Source organism: Tilletiopsis washingtonensis, assembly GCF_003144115.1.
Source record: "Tilletiopsis washingtonensis strain MCA 4186 unplaced genomic scaffold FA09scaffold_24, whole genome shotgun sequence".
NCBI lineage: Eukaryota > Fungi > Basidiomycota > Exobasidiomycetes > Entylomatales > Tilletiopsis > Tilletiopsis washingtonensis.
In genome coordinates this window covers 281,302-304,545 of record NW_020312021.1, presented here as the reverse complement: position 1 = coordinate 304,545, position 23,244 = coordinate 281,302, and the positions used below count along the sequence as shown (strand labels likewise).

At 69.4% G+C, this 23,244-nt stretch overlaps 8 protein-coding genes across 8 annotated transcripts; 5 read left to right on the top strand and 3 right to left on the bottom strand.

Annotated features, from left to right (window-relative positions):
• Nucleotides 1-56: 56 nt before the first annotated feature.
• Nucleotides 57-917, bottom strand: FA09DRAFT_154151 (hypothetical protein). Its single transcript, XM_025739207.1, has one exon. The coding sequence runs from the start codon at nt 876-878 to the stop codon at nt 252-254; it is 627 nt and encodes a 208-aa protein (XP_025595487.1). The 5' UTR covers nt 879-917; the 3' UTR covers nt 57-251.
• Nucleotides 918-1,189: 272 nt separating this feature from the next.
• On the top strand, nt 1,190-1,776 carry FA09DRAFT_154149 (hypothetical protein). The gene has a single exon (XM_025739206.1). The coding sequence runs from the start codon at nt 1,264-1,266 to the stop codon at nt 1,672-1,674; it is 411 nt and encodes a 136-aa protein (XP_025595486.1). The 5' UTR covers nt 1,190-1,263; the 3' UTR covers nt 1,675-1,776.
• Nucleotides 1,777-3,706: 1,930 nt separating this feature from the next.
• FA09DRAFT_347215 (hypothetical protein) lies at nt 3,707-9,013 on the top strand (the record flags this gene model as incomplete). Its single annotated transcript, XM_025744798.1, has 4 exons — nt 3,707-3,818; nt 3,877-4,149; nt 4,377-7,703; nt 7,766-9,013. The coding sequence occupies 4 exons, from the start codon at nt 3,707-3,709 to the stop codon at nt 8,551-8,553; spliced, it is 4,500 nt and encodes a 1,499-aa protein (XP_025595485.1). The 3' UTR covers nt 8,554-9,013.
• A 5,312-nt stretch (nt 9,014-14,325) lies between these two features.
• On the top strand, nt 14,326-15,093 carry FA09DRAFT_284103 (hypothetical protein; the record flags this gene model as incomplete). The annotated part of the gene is made up of 1 exon (XM_025739863.1): nt 14,326-15,093. A coding segment is annotated over one exon (768 nt), but the record flags the coding sequence as incomplete, so codon positions are not given.
• A 948-nt stretch (nt 15,094-16,041) lies between these two features.
• On the top strand, nt 16,042-16,836 carry FA09DRAFT_154052 (hypothetical protein). Its single transcript, XM_025739205.1, has one exon. It carries the CDS (start codon nt 16,139-16,141, stop codon nt 16,787-16,789), a length of 651 nt encoding a protein of 216 aa, XP_025595483.1. The 5' UTR covers nt 16,042-16,138; the 3' UTR covers nt 16,790-16,836.
• A 615-nt stretch (nt 16,837-17,451) lies between these two features.
• On the bottom strand, nt 17,452-17,794 carry FA09DRAFT_301982 (L30e-like protein; the record flags this gene model as incomplete). Its single annotated transcript, XM_025740387.1, has 2 exons — nt 17,452-17,652; nt 17,717-17,794. 2 exons carry the CDS (start codon nt 17,792-17,794, stop codon nt 17,452-17,454), a joined length of 279 nt encoding a protein of 92 aa, XP_025595482.1.
• Nucleotides 17,795-19,036: 1,242 nt separating this feature from the next.
• FA09DRAFT_287643 (hypothetical protein) lies at nt 19,037-19,409 on the top strand (the record flags this gene model as incomplete). The annotated part of the gene is made up of 3 exons (XM_025739922.1): nt 19,037-19,109; nt 19,174-19,248; nt 19,315-19,409. Coding segments are annotated over 3 exons (243 nt in total), but the record flags the coding sequence as incomplete, so codon positions are not given.
• Nucleotides 19,410-19,985: 576 nt separating this feature from the next.
• Nucleotides 19,986-21,732, bottom strand: FA09DRAFT_341406 (glycoside hydrolase/deacetylase; the record flags this gene model as incomplete). Its single annotated transcript, XM_025744447.1, has 5 exons — nt 19,986-19,994; nt 20,161-20,650; nt 20,705-21,006; nt 21,069-21,319; nt 21,375-21,732. 5 exons carry the CDS (start codon nt 21,730-21,732, stop codon nt 19,986-19,988), a joined length of 1,410 nt encoding a protein of 469 aa, XP_025595480.1.
• Nucleotides 21,733-23,244: the final 1,512 nt, after the last annotated feature.

Below are 23,244 nucleotides of genomic sequence, written 5' to 3'. Positions count from 1 at the left end.
GAGCCACGTGGCCGGCCGTGGGAGCGCCGACGGTCCTTGCCCTCCTACCCTCATCCCGGCCTCTGAGGCAGCGACGCCAATCTCGTTGGCGATGCTGCTCGGTCCAGCTACTCTCTCGCACGCCTGCTTCTGTCAGCACAGGTCACGTCGGGGTCCTCCACGTCAAGGAGAGCGCGGTACGGGCTGCGCCCAGCGCTCGCGCCCCGCGAGGCCGGCAGCCCTCCTCCTCATGCCGTGTCGCCGCGCCATCCTCAGAGCACCCGCATTCCTAATTCTGTTTCACTGCTGCTGCTCGTGACGCTGGTGAGTCGAGCTGCAAGCTCGGCAACGAGGCTTCCCGATGGCCGGCCGCCAAGCATAGCGCGTGCATTTTGCCGCGCCCGGCCTCCGCACTGCGGCGCTTGCAACGGCGACGGCGAGCAGAGCGGGCCCGGCGAGCTCGCCTCCTGCGGCCAAGGACGCACCAACAGCTGCATCTCGGCGTCGGGTGAGGTGCGTGCATGGCCGCACGCCGGCATCCGTCGGAAGGGCTTAGCGTCGCTGCGTCCTCTGGATGCTGAGCGCTGCGCGGCTGAGGTGAGCAGAGAGAACGCATGAGTTGGCCGCGTCCGGTCGACGTCTGCTGCCGAACCACCTTGCGTCGACTGTCTCTGCTGCGAGCAGCCCGCACCGGCCGGCGGAAGGCACCTGGCGCTGATGCTGTGAGCGCTCTGCTCCCGCGCTCGCACGTGGCGGCGGCTGCTCTCATGCATCTGCGCGCTGTCTGCGCTCATGCCGCCTTTTCCTCCGCACGCTCGACGTTGGTCCACCTCTGCGGCTGCTCCCATCGCAGCAGCGCCTCCTCCCGCTGCCAAAGCTGTGTGATCTGCCGCACCCATCGAGAAGGACTACAGGGGATGATGCCTGCCGCCGCTGCGCCACCCGCTCGGCACTCGTGCCGTGCTGAGACCTGCTGCCGATTCACACGCCCGCAGCCGCATGCCGGGCCACGAGAAGTGTGCGGCGGTGCGGCAGCGGCGGAGTCGACGACGAGCGTGGACCCCAGCGGGCCCAGCCTCGCGGAACGCCTCGGAGCCGAACGGCGCGCCCGGAGCCGCCGCCGCGTCTGCATCTGCGCGACGTGCCTAGCGGGATCTGTGCTCTGCTTTGCTCTCGCTCTGCCTCGCCCTGCACGCTGCCTCGCTCTGCATCTGCCTCTCTCTCGCTGTCTCGCTCTCTGCCGCCGGAGCGGCTGCTGCAGCAAACGAGGAGCCGCTGCAAGCGATGCAGCTGCGTCCTGTGCATTGGGGTGCAGCATCTGGTTCCGCCGGAGTAACTCTCCGGCTCCCTCTCGATTCATCAGGGCCTCGCGGCCACATTCTCGCAGCGCTCCCTGCAAGCACTGCTGTTGGTCTGGCGGCCGTGTCCATGGTCTTGCAGCCGCACAAGCCAGTCATGCTTCGAAGTGGCTTACGTCTGTTCGTACTCAGCACAGCCAACGAACGCACGCGACGCATGGGAGCGGAATTCCGACCACACCAGGAGCCGCCAGGTCGTGTCAGCATGGGTCTGCGCTGCCCGCCCTTGGTACGCCTTTACATCGAGGCCACTTCAGCGCTGCGAGCATCATCAGCTCAGCTCAGCCACAGGCATGCAACCGACTCAGGCCTGCGTGGCGTGCCGGAGCGACACTAATCGAGGGGATGCCATGAGCGCTCGCGGAGTGGGACTGCAACGCAGCTTGGCCACCATTGGAATGAGCCACCTCTGCTCAAGCGCCATCAGCGCTCAGACTGCTATGCTTCTGACAAGCGAGCGCCACACCGCAGTCGGCTCCTCGATGAGCCGCCGGCAGGTTCAATGCTGGTTCTCGTCGGCGCCAGGAAGCTTCCACGACCATGCGCCGTGACCTCGACACCCTCCGCCGCCCCGGGCCACGCTCGGTGCGGAGTGAGCGGCTGCCGCAGCACCACGCAGACGCAGCAAGCAGAGCGGCGGCCGTACCCTCCTCCGCCTCGGGCACTTGCGCTCTCCGCCTTGCGCTGCTCCCGCGTGAACTTGGCGGGGGCAAGCTCAGCGTGCCTGGATGGCGAACTCAGCCCAACTCGGAGCCGAGGCCCGAGCTGCACGAGTGCCGCAGTCGCACGCACGCTCGCCATCGCTGCATCTGTCCGCAGCCGCATCCGCCGTACCCTTCGCCGTCCACTGCTCGGCTGGACGCATCGCTTCTGCAGCCGTGCAGGCGACAAGTGTCGTCGATGGCGAGCAAAGACGCTGCGTTCAAGGCAAAGGCGCGGATGCATCCGCGATCGCCCTTCCTCCACGGCGCCTGCATCTGCCCCGCTGGCGCTGCACGCTGCACGCTTCCTCAGCCCCTTGCCGGCATGATGGCACGAGTGGCCTGCTGGCTGAGGGTCCAACGGCGCATGCTCCGACGCACGAAGCAGCAGCAGGGGGTATTTGCCGCGGCAAGCTTCGCTCTAGACGCTGCTGCGCTGCATGCTGATGCTGCTGACGGGCGGAGCGGTGGCCGCGACGCACGCCTCAGCCACACCTTCGTCGTGCCTCTGCAGCGTTGCGCCGCATCGCGACGTCCGTATGCCGCCTCCTTCAGCTTCCGCAGGCAGCAGCGCCGCAGCACAGGCCGACTTGCCGCACCCGATCCACGCCGCGGCACGGGACATGCCGCTGCGGCACCGCACCAACGCGAGCGCAGCGCACGGCAGCGAGCGGTGCGGGAGAGGGGCATGCTGCTGCGAGACGTGGACGCAGGCGCAGGCGCCGTGTCCCACGCTCAGGTGCACGCCTCTGCGTCTCTCCCGCTGCAGCGCGTGGGCGATGGGCGCTGCTCCTGCATCTGCGAACGGCGCAGGGCCTCGGTCATCACACGCATGCAGCTGCACCCGCCAGGATGAGGGAGGCGCATCGAGGCAGCCTTCGATTGGCGGACACTCCAGCCAGCGCCAGCCACCTGTGCGCTCGCGGAGAGGGCGAGCTCTGCCGCAGCACGAGGGGCTTCCTCATTCCGCTCTCCCATCGCGGACGGCGCACCTCCTGCTGCGAAAGTGAAGTCTATCCCGGCTCCGGCAGGCGCTGCCTCTGCCAGCGGAGGGGGGCGAAGGCCAATTTGATTTGCAGAACAGACGCGAGAGTGCTCTGCGGCCCCGGCGAGTTGATTGGCCACGCGCGCCAAATCACCAAGAGGCGCTGCTGCCGGCGAGCCGCAGGCCGCGAGCAAGGCATGGCTCGCAGCTGGAGGGAGCAGCGGCAGAGGAGGCCGCGATCTCGCCGCACTGACTGCCTTCCTCCATCCTCGTCTCTCGACGGCGTTTGCCGCAGCGAGCGGAAATCCGGCATGCGGCAGCGCCACGCCTCCTCGGAGCGCCGGCACGGAGGTGCAGCGGGCTGCAGGCTGCCTGCAGAGGCCTTGTTGGGGACACGCAGCACCAGAGCGGCAGCAGCGGCATGCTGCGGCTCTGCCGCTGTCCCTGCACCGCTGCCGTGTCAGCACCCACAGCAGCGCACCGTCGGAGCACAGCGCCGCCGTCGATGAAGCCACGCTGCAGCGTGAGGAGGGCGGTCTCGGCTCCGTCCCACGCTGACGCTGCTGGACGACGAAGAGGCGCAGAGAAGCCGAGGCAGCGGCAGCGAGGAGCATCGGAGCGCTGCTCCTTCGCCCGCCAGGCCCGCACGCAAAACGCGGCCCCGGGCCCGCAGACGCACCCCGATGAGGTGCCGCTTTGGCGCTGGGCGCGGCGTCGCTGGCGGCCTGCCTGCCGCTCTGGTGCTGCTGCTGTGCTGGCCCGCTGCCGCATCGCGCATGCTGCCGGGCGCGGCATGTCGCACACTGGCGGCGCGCCTGCCTGCCCCCGCGACCGCATCTTGGCTGCCTGCTAGCCTGTGACAGCTGGCGCGCCGGGTCGCCGTCGGTCTCGCACGGCGCCAGCGTCTGCGCCTGCTCCCAGCGCTGCAGCACGGCAAAGAGCGCGTGCGAGGCCGCGCCGCCGCCGCGCGCCCCCGAGGCCGTCCCCGCTCCCACCTGCCATCAGCCCCCCCGCCCACGCCGCGCCTTCTTCGCACCCGCTCCCATCCCTTCCTGCCGATTGCCTCTGCCTTCTCCTTCGCCCGTCTCTTCTGCACCGCCGCAGAGCAGCCCGTTGCGCAGCACACGTGAGTGCCGCACCGTGCACACCGCTGCGGCCGTCTCTGCTGCGGCGTCGGCAATCCGCTGCCACGCTGGCTGGCGGGCAGCAACTCCGCCGCTGCCCGGCCGACGCGTCGCCGGCGCGCCTGCTCCGCGTCGTCGCAGGCAGCAGCACGGCCCGCTGCGGCGCTGGCCTGGCACTTGCTGCGTCGCCTCCATTCACCACCCTCGCTGACACGTGTCGCCGCCGCAGCTCGCTTCACCGCCAGGCCGGCCTCTCGCTGTCGCACGGACGTGTCTGCGCGTCCGCGTCTCGCCGTCTCCCACGCCGCTCCGCGTCTGCCGCGGCGTCGCGCACCCACACTCCCTCTTCCTTCTGCCCCGCTCGCCGGCTACGCCCTCGTTGCGCGGCGTGTCAGTCCCTCGCTCGCGGCTCTGCGACCTCGCATGGCCCTGCTGCAGTCGTCCAGCGCGTCGGTCTCGCCGTCTCTTTCGCACGCACACGCATCCGCCCACCCGCACGCCTCGCCGCGCGCACACACGCCGGAGCGCGCCGCCATGTCTGAGCGGCCCGCGTGGATGAGCCCGGACCGCCCGTCGCTCGCGCTCGACGGCGATGCCAGCGAGGCGCGCCTGCGCGCCCAGGCGCGTGCCAGCGACGACGGCGCTGGCCAGCCGCTGATGCCGCCGTCGCCGCCGCCCGTGCCCGGCGTGCAGCCGCGCACCAGCCTCGTGCCGCCGATGCGCAACTCGTCCGCCTCGCCGCCCGGCCACGGCATCGCCGAGCCGCGCACCTACTCGCCCACGGTGCAGGAGCGCTCGCCGCCGCAGCACGGCGCGTCGCCCGGCTACGCGCCCGCGCTGCCGCCGTCATCGCGCACCGACACCTTCCTTGCCTCGCTCATGCGTGCCGGCAGCGACGCGTCGGCCGCGTCGCCGGAGCACGCTGCTGCCGCGCACGGCGGTCACCCTGGTTCGGCGCCTGGCGGCTCGTCTGCTGTCTCGTCGCGCTCGGGCAGCCCTCACGCGAACGGCTATGCCAATGGCGGCGGTGCGTATCCTCCGCACCGTGCACCCTCGCCGCGCCGCTCACTCGGCGAGACAGGACCCGGCATGGGCCGCTCGAGCAGCGACCGTCAGCGCGCCGCCGCCGGCGCGCCCGGCTCGCTGCCGGGCAGCGTTCACGGCACGGCCACGGCGACGTCGAGCCCTCGCCTGCCCAGCTTTGCCAGCCTGACCCGTCGCTACGAGGACGAGGCCGCGCAGCAGCAGCAGCAGGACGGCACCGACGGCTGGCGCCCGCGCAGCGCCCGCGACGACATGCCCTTCGACGCACGCTCCGGCGAGCAGCGGCAGCGCGGCAGCAGCGCCGAAAAGGTGCTCGGCAAGCGCAAGAGCGAGTGGCCCGACGTCGGCCCGGCTGCGTCGCCGTACACCAGCCGTGCGCCGTCGGTGCTCACCGAGGCGCACCCGCGATACCCGGCCGACCGCGCTTCGCCGTACGCGCAGCAGCACATGCCTGGCTTCGGCCCTGCGGAAGGATCTGGAGAGGGCGACCGCTCTCTTGCGCCCTTCCGCCCGCTGCCGCCGCCGCCTTCGCGCGGAGCGCTCGTCGCACAGACCATGACCACTGAGGACCGCCGCGCGGCCACTGCTCGTCTGATCCGCGCGCACATGGCTGCTCAGCTCCACGCCGCAGAAGCGCCCGCGGCTGCCGGCTGGGAGACCGAGGCGCCGCGTGCTGCCGTGCCCCTCGCGACAACGGTGCGCATCAGCCACGCGGCCGTGGCTCAGAAGTCGTACGGCTCGGAGAAGCGCTTCCTGTGTCCGCCGCCGTGCGTGACGTTCCGCGGCGCGCCGATCCGCTCGTACGTGGCCAACAACGGCGCCGTCGCGCCTCCGCAGGGCTCGGCGCGCTCGCCAGCCTCGGGCCACCGCATTCTGATGCGCGTCACCGGCGCCGGACAGCAGAACGCTGCTGCGCCCGCACCGGCTGCTGACGCCAACGGCGTTGCCGGCGGTGCTGCACCTCCTTCTAACGTGGCCGAGCAGGTTGGCCTGCTCCGCGCCGGCAACGTGACTGCGCACGAGGCGTACTTCAATGGCCTGCACGTCGGCGGCGACATGCGCAGCGACGGTGCACACAAGACGTTCCGCCTGCAGGTCGAGCTGCTCACACCGCCCGGCACGTCGCTCGCGCACACCAACATGTACCCGATCTCGCCCTCCGCCGGCTCGCTCGGCGGCTACGAGGCCTCCGTCGGCTACGCGGCGCGGCCGTGGGCGAGCATCGTGTCTGGTGCCATCAGCGTGATCAGCAAGCCGGCGCGCAAGAGCGCCAAGTCGCGCAACAACTCGAGCACCGTCGTGAGCAACAGCCTGGTGTGCCTCTACAACCGCGTCAACAGCCAGACGGTGCGCACGCGCTTCCTCGGCATGGAGAGCACGCAGGAGGAGGGCTCCGGCCGCCTGACTGCCAAGATGGAGGGCTGGGCCCCGCTGCGCATGGAGGTTGTGGGCCGGCCCATCAAGGCGCCGACGTTCGCCGGCGAGCCCGTCATGTACGGCCAGATTGTCATCCTCACGGATGAGAGCGGTCTGTCGTCGGACCCGCTGCTCGTGTGCCGCGTCGACAAGGGCAAGGTCGAGCTCAGCACCGACATCACCGCCGGCGGCCTGCCCGATGGCGCTGCCTCGCGTTCGCCGAGCGCCACTTTCCGCCTCACGGCTCGCGGCCAGACGGACGTGCGCGTGGCAGGCGTGCCGCGCAGCGCCGCCGATGCTCCCGACGCCGCCGGCGCATCGGCAGCCAGCACCGTGAGCCTGCCTACCAACGCCGGTCCCGTGAGCCAGATGCAGAAGATCGCGCTGCTGCGCATCCTGCCGCAATACGTCATGCGCATCAGCAGCACCGACCCGTCGCTCATTGCGCTGCGGCTGCCGGCCGCAGAGCGCACGTACCTCTGCTCGACGATCCCCGAGCGTCGCGCCGAGGGCTGGAAGTCGTCGACGTCGTCCATGTGGGCCGCCGCCGGCTGGGTCGACGAGAACAAGGACGGCTCGCGCACTGTCGCCTTCGCGGCAGCGCACATGCCTCGCACGCAAGAGCAGATCGAAGAGGACCAGATGCAGCTCGCGCAGCAGGCGCAGCTGGCACAGCAGGCGCAGCAGCAGGCCGAGCTCGACGAGGCGGCCAAGATGGAGCACGCCGACGCGGCGCACGCACACGATGCCGCGCCGCCGGCGGAGCACGTGCAGGACGAGCAGATGGCCGAGCCCTCCGCAGACATGCACGCGCCTGCTCCCTACGGTGGCGCGGAAGAGGTGGCTGCGCCCGAAGCCGCACCGGCCCAGCTGTCGCCAAGCCACGCGCCCGCGCCCGCCCCGCGAGCGGACTCGCGCTCTCCGGCGCCTGGCCCCGCCGCGCCCGGCCCGTCGGCGCCGATGCAGTCGACGTCGGCTACCTACGCCACGCCCAGCAAGAGCACGCGCGAGAACAAGGTTGGCAGCGGACCTTTTGCCGAAGAAGTCGACATCGATGCGGTCGACGACACGCTCTGCTGGTCGGTCGTCATGGTCCGTGAGTACTAGCTGCAGTCCCAATGCGCGCTGCGATGTCTTGCTGACAGTGATGCGCTGCAGACCAATCCGAGTTCAGCTTCATCGAGGCCAACAGCGAGGTCGACGCGGCGCAGAACCTGCAGCCGCTGCAGCAGCCGCTGCCGCCGTCCAACCTGCCGATTACGCCCATTCCGCTGCTCAAGTCCGCGCCGTCGTACGATGCGGAGCACAACATCCTCACGGCGCGCATGCAGGATCTGTACTATACGCTTCCCGGCGCCGAGGGCGCTCCGTCGCGCCAGGCGATGCACGAGGTGTGGCTGGGCGACGTCGGCCCGCTGGCCTTTGACGTCGTCAGCGCGCCGCACATCGTCTCGCAGGCGCAGGCCGGCCAGGCCACCACGCACGTCGACATTGCAGTTCGCCTGCCGTCCTTGCTGGACATTGCGGCGGCGGCCAGACGCATCAAGAGCCCCGAGCTCGCCCAGTCGGCATCGGCTGGCCAGCACCACGGCTCAGTCGACCACGTAGAGGGGCACCAGCACCAGCAGCACGACGATGGCGCGCCGCTGCCTCCGCCGCCGGCTCCCCTGGACGCGGGCGCCGAGGAGCTCTCTCACGCCGACGGCATGGAGCACCAGAGCTCCAGCCCAGCAGGCAAGCTCGTCGCGCCGTACGCCTCGACGCAGGCGCAGCAGCAGGACAGCTCGCAGCAGGACATCGCGCCGCTGCCGCTCATCTTCGTGCGCGGCTTCGACGGCATGGTGTACCCGACGGCCACGTCCGTCTACATCGATGCGCCGCGCGGCGGCGTGCCCTCGGCCTCGCTCGCGGAGGACTCCAACTGGTGGAAGCTGCGCATCGCCTAAAGCACCTCGTCCGGCCTCGTCACCGTCTTCCCGAACCCTCAAACAAAACCTCGGCGCCTGCGACCGGTGCTGACAGCCGTCAGCATCGGCAGCAGTTGCGTCCTCTCTCGATTCGTCCATCGGCTCTGCTCCTCGTCCACCAGCCCGCGCGTGCTACCTCACTGCCTCTCTCACTAATCTCTCTCGACGCCAGCGAGGCCAGCGGCCGGCGCAAGTCTGCTACGGCCTCGCCGCCGATCCTCATCGCGCGCAACAGTCGTGCCTGCACTCGTCGAGCCCTCGTCGGCCAGCTCGGGCTGGCAGTCGCAGGACCGTCGTCGTTCCCTCCGTCGCTCTGGCGCCTCGTCGTCGCTCCGCCACGACCGGCCCACACTTGAGCTCCGCGCCCCTGTCCCCATTCCCTCCCCTCGCGCCCTCTCCCGCATCGCTAATACGAAACTGAAATACAACTGTTCCTCTCGACGTCGTGGTGCGCACCTGGCGCTGTTTGTGCTGTGAACGAGGGCGCGGCCCACGTGTGCATGTGATCTCATCGAGCTCGCTGGACCCGCGGGCCCCACCTCCGGCGCTTGCCGCAGCAAGGAACGCGTAGGCGGAACAGAGGCTTGCAAGCGTAATCGACTATTTCGTGCGCAGCGTCGCTCTGCCCTCTGCCAGGGTGCAGCCAGGTCTTGTATGCCGTGCGATCGAGGACAGAAGCTCGAGAGACCTTCGGAAGCACCCAATCAGGGTCTGACCCGGCCGCTGTGCCTCATCGGTCGCTCGCAGCTGCAGCACATCCGCGGCCGTTGCCAACCGACGATGAGCACCTTTCTTGGCGCACAGCGTCGGAGCCGAAGCCCGCACAGGCCGAGGAGCTGTCAGCAAAGGAGCCTGGCCGCGAGGAGCAGGGCTGCTCTCACAATTCTCACATCACAGTGCGCTCTTTATCGGCCGCGCTGGAACTGAGTGGCGGGTACCTGATCGACGGCCACGCCACCTCCTCTGAGGAGGCGTCAGGGAGTCAAGTGGTGAACCAGGATCCCCGCGGGTGTCCGCGAAGGCGGCCCTCACAGAACAGCGGGCGCCGAGGCTGCGTGCGCTGCGCCACGTCGCACCCTCTTTCTCGTCACCTGCGCCGGGCAGCCTGCGTGCGGGCCGACGCCGCGCGCCGGCGGGAGTAGATACCGCTCAGAGTGAGCCCGGAGGGCCAGCACCAGACTTGCTGCAGCGCCAGCCGCTTGGCGAGGCGCAACGCAGAGCCACGCGGGAGGGGCCATGTGATGTCTGCGGAGGGCGCAGCAGCTGCAGCGAGGCGCCTTCTTTAGCCGCGCTCGGCGCCTGCTGCCGCTGCACGCCGCCGATCATCCGGCGCGTCCCGCTGCCGTAGGCCCGCGGAGCCGCAAGACCGTGGCGCCTCGGCGCAGCCGCGTCCAGGTGCAGCGCAGCCTTCGCCCAGCCTTCGCCCTTTCACCGCCCGCTGCTGCGCCCGCCGACGCCATCGTGCCGACTGCGACAGAGCGCGGCGGAGGCCCTCCTCTTAGCGCAGAGCCTCACACGCCACCGCGGCTGTCTCCTCTCTGATGCTCAGACTCCGCCGCGACAGTGCGGGCTCGGCCAGGGCTGGCTCCTTGCGAGGACCGCGAGGAGCGCCTCCTCTCTCGATCCAAACAAAGCGCTGCAGGCTGCACATCGACCTGCAGACGAGTGCAGCGCGTACGTCCTAGCGCAGGCTTGCTGCAGCATGTCGCCATCGTCGGGCAGGCCTGCATGGCAGGCCCTAGTTACAAGGGCGAGCAGTGCAGGGTGCCTGTCTCTGCGTGGAGCGACGTCCATGACAAGGGCTCGCGGGCTTTGGCACAAAGGGAGTCAAGGCCTCTCTGGCTGCCTTTGTGTTGCTCTCGTGCTGCGGCGCGAAGAGAGCACGCGAGACTAGAGCGGCATCCGGCGGCACTCCGCTCGTTTATGCGCTTTGATGAAAAGTGTTGGTTGCGCCCCGTGCGGCGACAGCGCAGCGCAGCGGCACGCACGCACCCTTCGCGGAGCAGTCAGTCTGGAGCGGGACAGCAGCAGCGGCATGTCTTGGTGTCCTGCCCGCAGCCGGACACTTGACGCGGAACGAAGGCGAGCGAGAGCAACACTTGTCCGCAGCAGCAGAGGCGCCGGCCGAGCTGAGCTCTGCAGCTCCGAGCGCCACGCACGCGGCCGCGCAGGTGCCAGCCACTGCGCGCGCCGCACCGCCTTCGGCCTTCGGCGAGCCCGTCGGTGCCGCTGCAGGCTAGGAGGGCCGTCGATCATAGCATAGATTTCGTGCTCAAGCGTCCCGAACCGGCGGCATACTGCATCCTGCGCATCCTCGCACTGCATCACCTTCCTTTGCCCTGACCCTTGATCCTGTCACGCAGCAGCCCGTGCACGCGAGATTGCTTCCTCTGCAGCAGCACATGGCGTGGCAGAGCACGGCCGGCCAGCCGCCTGCTGCTGTGGGACGACCGGGAGAGGTGTACTCGCGCCTCGAGCGCCTCGGCTGCCTCATATACCCTGCGCACCGCGAAGGCCGTTCCACTCGCACTCCCAGCTCCCATCCGACCTCGCGCGCCCTCCCTTGACCGTACCTATCTTATTGCACCACCTCACCTGCTGATCGATCGACTCACACGCGCTCGTCCACGCTGCGCCTCCACGCCTGTGCTCCGTCGCTCGCGTGAGTGCCGGCTCGGACTGGTGCAGAGGGGTGGCCGGGGCAGGAAGATGTGGTTGCCTCGGGCGGGCGCGGCCACGGCGCCTCGCTCTTGTAGTGCGGGCTCCAGCAGCGCCGAGCCTCGAGGTGGTGGTGGGAGCGAGCAGCCTGCGGGACGGCCGTTGGCTGCAAGTGGAGCTTCTTGCACCGCTCCCGCAGCCAAGGCCAGCGCCTGCTCACGTGGGCCTGGCGGGTGCTGTGCTTTGCGCTCGCTGTCCAGAGCGGCTGGGCCGTGCGCCGTGCCGCTCTATTTGCGCATAAGGCGTGCCTCCGCCCGGCATGCGTGCTGCGTAGCGCCGTCCCACGTGTGCGCTCTAAGCGATTGCGAGGGCGGCGGCGCCGGCGGCATGCGTGCGTGGAAGCCGCCTGGCCGCGGGCCCTGTCAGGCGACGAGGCCTGTGGGACGGACGCGGTCGCACGACCTCCTGCGGGCGCCAGGTGCGCGCCGCGTGGCTGAGCGCGCGAGCAAGGGGCTCGGGGAGCGCGGCGGGCGTGTGGGATGCGCTGCCTCGCCGCAGCGGTGCTGCGATGCCTGTGCTGCGAAGGAGGAGGTTGGCGCCCGGCGTGTGATCACAGCGAGCGCCGCTGCACCCTGAAGTCACACGCTGCACGGGGCGGTGGCGCTGCCCTGGCGCGCGCACCCCTGGGGCACGCCGCCAGTGTCCGCGGCGCGCGGCGAAGTGTTGGTCTGCGCGTGCGGCATCCAGGCACCTGGGCAGTGTGCACCGCGACTACAAAAGCTTGTAACCGCGCACTACAACCCAGCCGCGCCGACTACAAGCCGAATACTCCGCGCCGCACCTCCTTGCCTCCGACGCGCTTTGCCCGTGCCCGGCCCCTGCTCGCTCCTGGGCTCGTCCTTCGTGCCTGATCGCCCCGGCATCCTCGCGCTCGCAGCTGGCGACAAACAGCGCAACGGCCGCTGTGCGCTGCTGCTGTGCCGCGTGCCGCAGCGCTGGTGCGCCGGGTCCGCCTGCGATGCGTGCAGCTCACGCCGGCCTCCGCCCTGCCCTGCGCTGACCCGCCCCCTCGCCGCCGGCGCCCGACGCCACAGCCGCACCTCCTAGCGCCGGCGTGCTGCACCTGCGGCGAGCTGCCTCTGCCCGTCTGCGCTCTCGAGCACCGGCCCCGGCCTGAGCGTGAGTCCAGTGTGACAGCAGCCAGATGGGGCAGGACGCTGCGCCTGCGCTCTTCGCCCGTCCGGGCGCCGGCATGCAGCGCGCGCCGCCGTCCGTCCACTGCGCTGACTCAAGTTTCCCTCCTCCTGTGCTGCCCCCTTCCTCTGCTTCCATCCTGTCCTGCATGCGCATCGATGCATGGCTCCGCCCTCGGCCGCGCCTTCTGACGCCGTCCGTCCGTGCGCGCCCCTTTGCCCGTGCCCGTGCCGTCACGCTCCTTGCCTCGCTGCGCTCCGATCATGATGCGGACGCGGGCGCTGCTGCTCCGTCTGCGCGGCTCGTGCATCTCTCCCGCGTCCGTGCTTGACGCTGCACGGCATCTGCATCTCGTGCCTATTCCCCTTGACGGCTCGCGCCTGCTGCGTCATGCCGACGCCCGTGGTCGCGACCTCCGTGCCGCGCCTTGCCGTCGGCCATCTCGTCGTCCGGGCTCGTCTCGTGGTCCTGCGCGCGTTCGGATGATTCGCGGCTTGCTCTTGCGCTCGCTGCTGTGCCGCTTGCTGCTGTGCTGCTGCGCTGCGTGTGCCGTGCCGGGTCGTCTTCTCTTGCTGTGCGCCGCACCGGCACGCCCTCGCTGGCTGCCGCTCTGGCATGCGTGCATGCATCGCCGATCCGCCGTGCGCGCATCATGCCTGGCCCTCGCCGCCGCTCCGCTGCTCCTGCGCCTGCCCGCCCCCTGGCGCTGCGGCTGCACGCCCGTATGGACGCATCCCAACGGACGGTCCGTTGCGCCCTCGCCGCCCATGCTTATTCGCGCGGTGCCGCCGCTGCCGCCGTGCTGCCCACCTGCTTGCTGCCCTGCGCACCCGCCACGGCGCCGGCTCTGACGTCTGTGCTGCGCTGCTCGCCGTGCGTGCCTGTGCCCGTCACATTCTGGCTGCAGCCACAGCGCCCGGGCACATGCCCCTGCGTCTGCGCACGCGTGCCGCAGCGCCTGCTGCGCCCGCAAGATCAACACTTTCGCCGCAGAGCAACACCGGCGCCGGCCCAGCGCCAGTGCACCCTGACGACGCCGCCCCTCCCGCCGCCTCCGCGCCAGACGCGCGCCAGCCGTGCCGCCTGCCCGGCCGCGCCGCACGCCGTGCCGCTCCCATGGTGCGTGCCTCTCCGCTGCCTGCCCGTGCGCCTGTCGAGCCTTGTCGGGCGTCCTCCGCTCCATCTCAACGAGCCGCCCGTTGGCCTCTCCGGGCACATGCGCATGCAGTGCGCCACTCGCCCTGCCGCCGCACAGCAGATGGCGCCGCCCGCCTCATAAGCCCCGGAGCCTTGCCTTCCTGCCCGCCGCTGACTCTCTCCTCATCCCTCTCCACTCCCTTCTCTCCACTCTTCTCCTCCGCCCTCGCGCCACCCGTCTCTCCTTCTCGCTTCGCCTGCACGCACCCACACACTCGTTCACCACTCTCCTTACTTGCCGCCTCTGCGTCTCCTTCTCCTTCACAGCCTTCTCTTCGCGCCGCCACTCCTCGGCGCCGTCCCTCTCACTCCGCCCTCCACCTCATCACCCGCAGCATGCCTTCCATGAGCACCTCGGCCTCGACGTCGCGCCTGCAGACGCGCCGCCGCCGCTCCGACTCCATCGGCTCGTCGTCGGGCAGCAGCAGCCAGATGAGCAGCAGCTCGAGCATGACGAGCACCGCCGCCAGCTCCTCGTCGGCGTCGTCGTCGCGCACCATGAGCAAGAGCATCTCGTCGGCCTCGACGCGCGCCATCTCGCCGCGCAGCAAGCACAACGCCGCCGCCGCCGTCGCCGTCGCCGCTGCCGCTGCTGCCAAGCGGGCCGCCGCCGCTGCCGCCGCTGCCTCGGCCAACACCATGACCGCTTCCTCCTCGGCGTCCAAGCTGGGCATGGAGGCGTTCAAGGCCGAGTCGCGCCCGATCATCAACGACGTCGAGTACCGCGACGAGATCGTCGCACACATGCACCACATGGAGAGCGAGACCCTCGCCAGCGTCGAGCTCATGGACGTGCAGCCGGAGCTCAAGTGGTTCATGCGGCCGTACCTCGTCGACTTCATCGTCGAGATCCACCAGACGTTCCGCCTGCGGCCCGAGACGCTCTACCTGACGATGAACATCGTCGACCGCTACGTGTCGAAGCGCATCGTCTACAAGCGGCACTTCCAGCTCGTCGGCTGCGCGGCGCTGCTCATCGCCGCCAAGTTCGAGGACGCCAAGGACCGTGTGCCCACCGTCGCCGAGCTGAGCCAGATGTGCTGCTCGGCATACGACGACTCGGCCTTCACGCAAATGGAGGGCCACGTCCTCTCGACCATCGGCTGGTGCCTCGGCTTCCCGACACCCGAGGCCTGGCTGCGCCTCGCCTGCCTCGAGCGCCGCGAGGAGACGGCCACACAGAGCGTCGCACGCTTCCTCATGGAGCTCTCGCTCTTCCAGCGCGACTTCATCGGCCTCGCACCGTCGCACCTCGCCGGCGGCGCACTCATGCTCGCTCGCTACATCTGCGGACAGTCGGCCGCGGCTCGGCCACACCCGTTCGGCAGCGACGACGCCGCCGTCACCTCGGCGGCGCAGCTCATCGACACCTACGTGCGCGACAACCTCTCCGAGCTCAGCCTCATCCTCGTCAAGAAGTACAGCTTCTCGCACTTCTCCAACGCCTCGACGCTCGTGCGCCACTACTACACGGCCGCTGCCGCGCGGGCCTCGTCCACGCTGTCCAGCAGCCCTGGCTCGGATGGCTTGCTCCCGGCGCAGGCCGTCACCTCAGCCTTCGAGCGCAACAGCTTCACGACGCCGCGGCGCGGCGGCAACGCCACCGTCGACGACGACGATGACATGTCGACGCGCTCCGGCTCGGCCTCGCCGGCATCGATGGCTTCGTCGCCATCGCACTCGGGCGACGAGGACGAGGACGACGACTGCGACATGCCCGTCACGCCGCTCTCGCTCAACTCGCTGCACGACCCGCTGCTGGCCACCGTGCAGCACTCGGCCGGCGTCGGCGGCGTCAAGGCGCTCTCCAAGCTCGGCGCCGGCAAGGAGAACCGCGCCTCCAAGCCGGCCCCGCCGGCGCAGCCCGTCTTCATCCAGGCCGTGCCTGCCTCGGCCACACGGCCAGCACTGGGCCGGTGCGACAACATGCGCGCCTAAAAACACCTCTCCACTCGCTTTGCATCCCACACACACTCTCTCAGCATGCTCTCGGCCTCCGCGTTCTCTACCACACTCACTGCCCTCTTTCTCTCGCATCAATCGTGTCTTCATAACGTACCACCCTGCCCTCGCACCCACTCAGTTACCCGCGCGGACACCCCGCCTCTCTCCTGTGCTCCCGTCCCTGGCGCCTCAGCGCGCGTGTCACATCGCCCTCGCCTAGATCCTCTACACAGCAATGCAGCAGACACACAATCTTGCCATCCCTCTGCCTGTGTGACGCTCTGTCTGCCGCAGCACGAGCGCCTGCCTGGGCTGCGTGCCCGCTGGCGGTGCGTGTGGCGCGCGTGCCTGGGCTGCACATTCAGATTCCACGGCATGCAGGCGCCGGCACGCGCCCCGCGCCGTGCAGCTCGCCCGCCGCTCCCTGACGCTGACGGCGCCACCTCGCGAGCAGCGGGTATGCGCCCCTGGGCGCTCAACGAGCAAGCCAGCACATGTGCCAGCACGCCACGCCGTCCATTCTTCGTCCACGCGCCAGCTGTCAGGACGACGATTCAGAGCTCACTGAAGCATGTGCCTCCGAGCACGAGCGCGAGATCCTACCACCGACAGACGTCATAGCGCCGTGCCAGCCGTGCAGCGAGAGCCTCCGTGCTACGTTCCGGTGGCGCACGCACATGCGACTGCGTCAGGAGTGCAGCCAGGCCGTTCTCTCCACACGATCGCAGGGCGCGGCTGGCGAGGACGACATGCCAGGGTCTGTCATGCCATCACTGCGACTGTGGCGGGAGCCGAGCATCTCGGGCTTGCGCTCGCTGGCAACGAGCCGCAAGGCAAGTCGCAAGGCAAGTCGCAGCGCTCGCCCATCCCACGTGCGCCGCGGGAGCGAGAGCAATGCGCGCAGGAGAGCGAGGGTAGTGTCCGGAGTGCGCATCATGGCTCTCCACTCATCTTCGCCCCTTCGTGCTCCACCTGCCGGCTGGCGCGCCACGCCGCGCACGCCGACTCCGCTCGCAGCTCCATGACGAAGAGGATGGCTCAACGATGGAATTGTACAGCATGCCGGTGGTGGTGCTCCCTCGCTTGCAGCGGCGCCGCGGCTCCCTGGCGAGCGGGCGGGCGTGTGAAGCGCAAGCTTTTGGGACGAGGCATGACGGCGAAGCAGAGTCTCTCGAGCAAGGATCAGATTGCGTGCGAGAAAATCAGGCCGAGATGGAGGTGAGGAGATCCGAGTCGCCGGCGTCAAGGACCGTCATGACACTGCGAGGAGGCACAGCGAGTCAGCAATGTGCGCCTCGAACATCGTGCTGGCTTCGATCATGGCGCCACGAGACAGACAAGCAGCTTCAAAGCGAGCAGCATGCGTGCGCACAGAGTGCGCCATGGGAGCCGACGATTTCCCGCAGAAGTGCACCCGACGCAAGCGAGCAGCGCCGGCATGACCTGCAATTCGTCGCTATCCTGCTGCGCGCGACAATTTGGTGTGCGCAGCACGCTGCGATCCCTTTGCGTGACAGCTCGGTCCAGCATTGCCGAACGACGGTGCCGCCGACAGCCGGTGCGCCGCGCAGCAGCGTCTCTCCCACGTCGCTGCGCCTGTCTGCCGGACGGCTGTGCTTGAAGCATGACGATGTCCCCTGTGCCTGACGTCTCTGCTACGCCCTTCGTGCTGCATGCTGCGTCTCTGGCCAGCGCACACGACATTCTGCCAAGCGCGCGCCCTTCCCAACCACCTGTCTCACGCCGTCATCCAAGCCCATCCTGTCATCCGTCTCTCTCCCGACTCTGTCTCCTCCAGCATCTTCCGCTCTCTGTGCCTCGCCTCTCGTGCACTCTCCTCCGTCCAACCTCCTGCTCTCTGCCTCTCCCGCCCTGTCAAGTGACTCACCCCACGCGGAACAGCTTTCCGGCCGCAGTGCCCAGCGCCACGTTGCTGCCCTGGAAGTGGTGCACGCTCGTCTTGCTGAGCATGGCGTAGTACTCAATCTCGCTCTTGCGCAGCGGCGGCGTGTTGGCGCTGATGAGCACGAGCTTGGCCTTGCCGCTGCGCATGCTCTTCAGGGCCGACTTGAGGCCGAGCGACACCTGCCAGCACCGCACATGTCAACCTCTGCACAGCGGACTAGCGCCACCGCGCGACCGCACGCACCTTGCCCGAGCGCATGACGAGCGCGAGCTTGGAGTTGATGTTGTCCGCAGACTTGGACTTCTTCTGTGCCGGCGCCATGGTTGCTCTGCGCAGTGGAAGCATGAGCGCCATGCTCCGATGCGCAGCAGCGGCATGCGTGGCCAGCAGTGGCACAGGTGCGATGCATACACCACGCAGCCGTGCAGCAGCGGCACTCACGATTCTTCTTGAGGAGGGGGAGGAAGGATGGAGGAGAGGAGGCGCGCCCGGCGGCGGTGCGGCCGCCGGGCAGCGCAGCGCCGCGCTGGGCGTAGCGCCGCCTGCGCCGTGAGACGGAGACTCGGCGGCGGCGCTGACATAAGCGCGGCGCGCCAGGCTGCGGCGTGCGGCTCTTACTGCGGCGCGGCCCGTGGGAACGAGCGGCAGAGGTCACGTGTCACGCCCACCACGCGAGTGCGACTGCGTGCGTCTGCCTCGCCGGCTTCGCTGCGCTGCCTGCGCCGCACAGCCGGCCGCTCTCCAGCTCCCACCCCATCTTCCCTCAAGCAAGCAGGTGTGTATCCACGCCCGCCCGCACACACCGCACACACCTTCCGTGCGCCACACAGCGCTGCTCTCTGACACCAGAGTTCTGCAGCAAGGATGACGAAGGGTACCACCAGCTTCGGCAAGCGCCAGTGAGTACCGCCGCGGCGCAGCGGAGACAACGGCGGGCGCGAAGCTGGGCTAGGAAGGGGACAGGGACACCTTGGCGTAGCATGGAGAAGCCATCAACGTTTCTGGCGTCGGAGGAGTCCGCGCTGCGCAGCTCGAAAGGAAGAACGGCGACTGGCTACAGCGCATCTGCGGGGCGCATTGGTGGGCGCAAGGGAGGCCCACCATGCAGAGCACGACGTAGCTTTTGCGCACACGTTTCGCGATGCTCGCGGCGCCATAGTCGCCGCCGTCCTCGCCGCCTGTGCGCCATGGCGCAGCCTCCTCGGGCGCTCGATCAATGCTGCGAGGCCGCATAGCTGGCCTAGCTGGGCGCCATCACCTCTCGTCGCCGCTGCACTGCGCCGCTCGGCTGCCCGTCGCTGGCTGTCGTCCGCGCTTGGAATCTGCGACGCGACCGCGCACGCCGCCGAGCTGTGCAGGGCTACGCGAGAGATGGACATGCTGGCGGCGGCATGGCAAGGGGAAGCAGCGGTGGAGAGCTGGGATGCTGGTGGTTCGCGGCGCATAAAGCGAGAAGGCAGCTGGTGCCCGAGGGCCCCGTCGAGGGAGCAGGCCACGCTGCCGGTGCAGGTGCTGCGATGGAGATCAGGGTACACAAGTCGGGTCGGACATCATGACTGACTCTTGTCCAACAGCACGAAGACGCACACCCTGTGCCGTCGCTGCAACAAGCGCTCGTTCCACCGCCAGCACAAGAGTGCGTAGCGTGCCGCTCGCATCTGGCATGCATGCGCATACTGACTGTCGTCGTCTCCCTGCAGCCTGCGCGTCGTGCGGCTACCCGGCCGCCAAGATCCGCTCGTACGAGTGGGGCCAGAAGGCCAAGCGGAGGAAGAGTGCGTGGCTGCCGGCCGGGGCCACCTCTGCTGCTGCTCATGCTGACTTCTCTCTCCCTCCCTCAGCGACCGGCACGGGCCGCATGCGCCACCTTTCCGGTGTGCCGCGCCGTGCCAAGAACGGCTTCCGCACCGGTGTTGCCACGAGCAAGAAGGCCGCTGCCGCCTCGGCCTAAGCGTCTGCAGAGAGAGTCGCCTCTTCTTCTGCTTCTGCCGCCTGCCCTCGCCGCGCTCGTCCATACGGTTCTACTGCACGTCCTCATCACCCTGTGCCATCACCCATCACCATCCACGCCCACTTGCGCCCCCAGCGGCGCGCCCCACACCTCTGATGTTCATCAACAAAACTCCATCTGGCCATTCGATCGTTAGCTGATTCGCTGCATGCGTGATGCGTTCGCGAGAGGGGGATGCAGGCTGAGGGACAGAGATGCCGGCTGTGCTGGGCGTGCCAGTGAGCTGCGTTCGAGTACTTGGCTGCGTGCTCCCGGCAACAGCCAGCGCCATGTCAAGGCGAGCGACCGTGACAGGACCCAGCGGAGAGCCTTGCACGATCACCGCGCAGACACCTGGCTTCAGAGCCTCGATCGGCTGCGCACGACAAACACTTCGCAGTGCTCTGAAAGCGTTTGCATTGTCCGGGCGGCCACATGCGGCGCGCCGCGCAAAGACGACTCCTCGGCGGAGCGCAGGGTCATGTCGGGGAGATAGGAGGCTCCAGACATGTTTGGAGGAGCTCAGGTGGGCTAGAAGGGGTAGCGTGGGGAGTCTGCTGCAGAAGGGCAGGGCGTGATCGTATAGACAGGCAATGGTACACGCGCACAAGCGCCGGGCCTGCGCCACGTGGTCCCATGCGTAGGGGAGCGTGTCGGTGCGAGCAGAGCTTTACAGCATGGCCAGCGCGCCGAGCACCACGGCGGCGGCGCCGACGAGATGCTGCGTGCCCAGCTCGAGCGAGCCGGCAGCGCCGCTCCGGTTGCCGTTGGCGCCCGAGGCCGGGTTGCCCGTCGTGACGGCGTTGCTGCCCGTGAGCGTGGCGGTGGGCGAGCTCTGGCCGTTGGTGGCATTCTGGTTCGTCTCGACGTAGGCGTTGCCAAGCGGCTGGTTGAGGCAGGTGATGATCGGCACGATGTTCTGCTTGGGGCTCGCCGAGAGCGCCTGCGGCAGGATCACCTCGGTAGCCAGCTCGACGGACTGCTTGTACAGGTCGTGCGCCAGCACAATGTAGCCCGTCGACAGCGACGAGGCGTTGGCGATGATGCCGTCAAAGACGGAGACGACCTCGGCGGCAGTGACCTGGCCGGCGCCGATGCGCCAGTCGTTGGTGTCGTAGTTCGTCTCGGGGCCCGTCGACGTCCAGATGATGGGCGTGAGGTTCATGGCCTTGCAGATGGCGCGAACGCTGGTGAAGCGAGCGTGAGCTGGGTGCGGGAGAGATGCGGCTCGATGCGCTCACCGGTCGTCAATGTCGCCGTACGGCGGGCGCATCGTGTTGGGCGTCACGCCCGTGATGTCGTGAATGACCTTCTTGGTCCAGCCGAGCTCGAGCACAATCTCCTCGTTGCTCAGCGTCGTCAGTGCCGGGTGCGACCACGTGTGCACGGAAATCTGGTGGCCTGTCATGTGCTCGTAGCGGAGCATGTCGGGACGCGAGATGGCGCGCGAGCCGACGACGAAGAACGTCGACTTGAGGTTGTTGGCCTCGAGGTACTCGAGCAGCTTCGGCGTGTACGGCGATGGTCCGTCATCGTACGAGAGCTGAAGGGGCACGCGCGTCAGCTGTGCGCCACGGCGTGCACACATGCGCTCGTCAAACTCACACCCCACGTGTTCACATCCGGGCACGTCGTCACGTCCGTGTCGCGCGTGCAGCCGCCGCACGTCCACCAGCAGATGCCGCTCGAACCGGCGCGCGCCAGGTTCGTCGGCGAGCCGCCGCACGAGCCGTCGGTCGACGGCTGAATGTCCGACGGGACACCCGAGAGGTCAACGGCGGCGAGGATCTCGGCCGAGCCGGGGAAGCTGCTCAATGGCAGCTTGTCCAGCTCCGGGTAGCTTGACGGAGCGGGTGCTGCAAAGCGAGGTCAGCCGTGAGGCAGATACGCGGATTGCGCGGCAGCACGCACTAGAGGGCAGCGCTGGCGCGTTGGAGATGGCCGTGGGGCTGGCACCGGCGCTGAACGTCGTCGGCAGCGGGTACGTGGGCGTCACGGCGTCCGTGCCGGCCGTGATGGTGGCGACAATGCTGCTGATGCTCGCCGGCAGCGTGCCGGTGAAGGGCGGCGGCGTCGTGATGGCGCCGGGCGCGACGCCCGAGATGCTCGAGCTGGCGGCGCCCGTGGCGCTGGAGCCGCTGGTGCGCGTGCGGGTGCGCGTGCTGCTGCTGGCGGCGCTGCTGGAGGCCTGGCGGCGGATGGGCTGCAGCTCGGCCGCGACGAGCGGCAGGGCTGCGGCGGCGAGGAGCACGCCGGTGGAGAAGCGCATGGCGGGCGACGGGACTGGCAGAGACGTGTGAGCTCGGTGGACGAGAGCGGTCGCCACGGCAGCGCGTGCGACACCCGTCCCCTGTGCGCCACCAACACGTCGCTGTCGCCTGACACGCGCCGCTCCATCGCACATGCGCACCACTGCCGCAAGCGACACTCACAGGTCAGTAAAGAGCGTGGAATGTGTTGAGTGCGGCGTGCTCAGGCGTGCGCAGCTGTGGTATGCGCAGTGAGGAGCAGTGAGCGTCGTGAGAGAGGGGTGAGAGGCAGGCGGTGGTCGAGAGGCAGCCTGCACAGCCGCGGCAGACTCAGGAGAGCGCGGCCGCGGAAGCCTGCCGTGCGGCACGGCACAAGCGAGCTGCTGAGCGGGCAGCGGGCCAGCAGCGGCGCAGCGCGGCACACGACGCCCCGCCGCCGCCGCGGTGCCGATCCGAGACGTTGCTGCCGCGCCCTGCCTTGGCACGGCGCCAGAGCAGCGGTCGCGAGTTGCGGTGCGGCGGCACCGGGACAGCGGCGGCGCGGCACTCCCGCCGGCACATCGGCAGCGAGGCACGGCGCCTGCAGCACTCGCCGCACTGCTCTCCTGCCCGAGGGGCGCAAGTCAGGCGACACGCCTGTGCAAATTCGCGTGCGGCCTGCACCCTGAAATCCTCTCCTCGCCTGCCATTGCCCTCGCGTCGTGCTGCGGTGCCGCGCTGCCGGCCGCGGGCACGGCGACCAAGGTCGCGCCGCGCGCAGTGGCAGCTGCGAGAGGCATCAGGGGCGCCGCAGCGCAGCGCAACGCTGCGCCGGCGCTCACGCCCCGTCACAGCGACCTCATCTCGGCCTTGAGGCAGCATCGGCACAGATGCCGAAGCCAGCGGGAAGCAAAGCGCGGAAGCACAGCCAGCAGCACGCAGGTGAGATGGGCTGCCGCAGCATGACCCCCTGCGCGCGAGCGGCGGAGCGAGAGCGGCCTCGTGCAGCACGCATGCTACCGCGGACGGCTGGTTCGCTCTCCACATCTGCCTGGCCCTCGCCCGCACAGCCTCGTTGCACCTGCACCTTCTGGCGCTTTGCTGGTGCGCGCAGAGGGCGATCATCGTGCGCCGGAGCTGAGCACACACGCACCAACCGAGCCAGCTTCTGCCGCCTGCATCGCTGAATGCCGCAGCCGCAGATCGACGCTGCCTGCTGCGGGCCGGCACGGACGAGGCTCTGCTCCCCTCGCCTCGCGACTGGCCGCCGTCGCCCTCGCGCTCGGCGTTCTCTTGCCGCTCTGCGGCAGAGCCGCAGCCTGCAGCTGCAGCAGGGCAGGTGCATCTCCCCCCGCCGTGCCGTGCAGCATTCGAGGGTGCAAGTGCCTGCGCCTGATGCTTGCCGTCCTGCACGGCGCATCCCAACGGCTCTGCTTAGCGGGCATGCTGCGCGTCCGTTGCGGCGCCGATCTTCAGATCGCTAAACGCCGAGCCGCGCACCCTGACGGCCGGAACGCACACCGCCGGCGCCGCGCGAGCTGCCGAGCGTCCGG

Bases quoted from the DNA above. Each gene is read 5' to 3' on its own strand.
- FA09DRAFT_154151 (XM_025739207.1), bottom strand. From the start codon at position 878: ATGGGTGCGGCAGATCACACAGCTTTGGCAGCGGGAGGAGGCGCTGCT.
- FA09DRAFT_154149 (XM_025739206.1), top strand. From the start codon at position 1,264: ATGCAGCTGCGTCCTGTGCATTGGGGTGCAGCATCTGGTTCCGCCGGA.
- FA09DRAFT_154052 (XM_025739205.1), top strand. From the start codon at position 16,139: ATGTGCCTCCGAGCACGAGCGCGAGATCCTACCACCGACAGACGTCAT.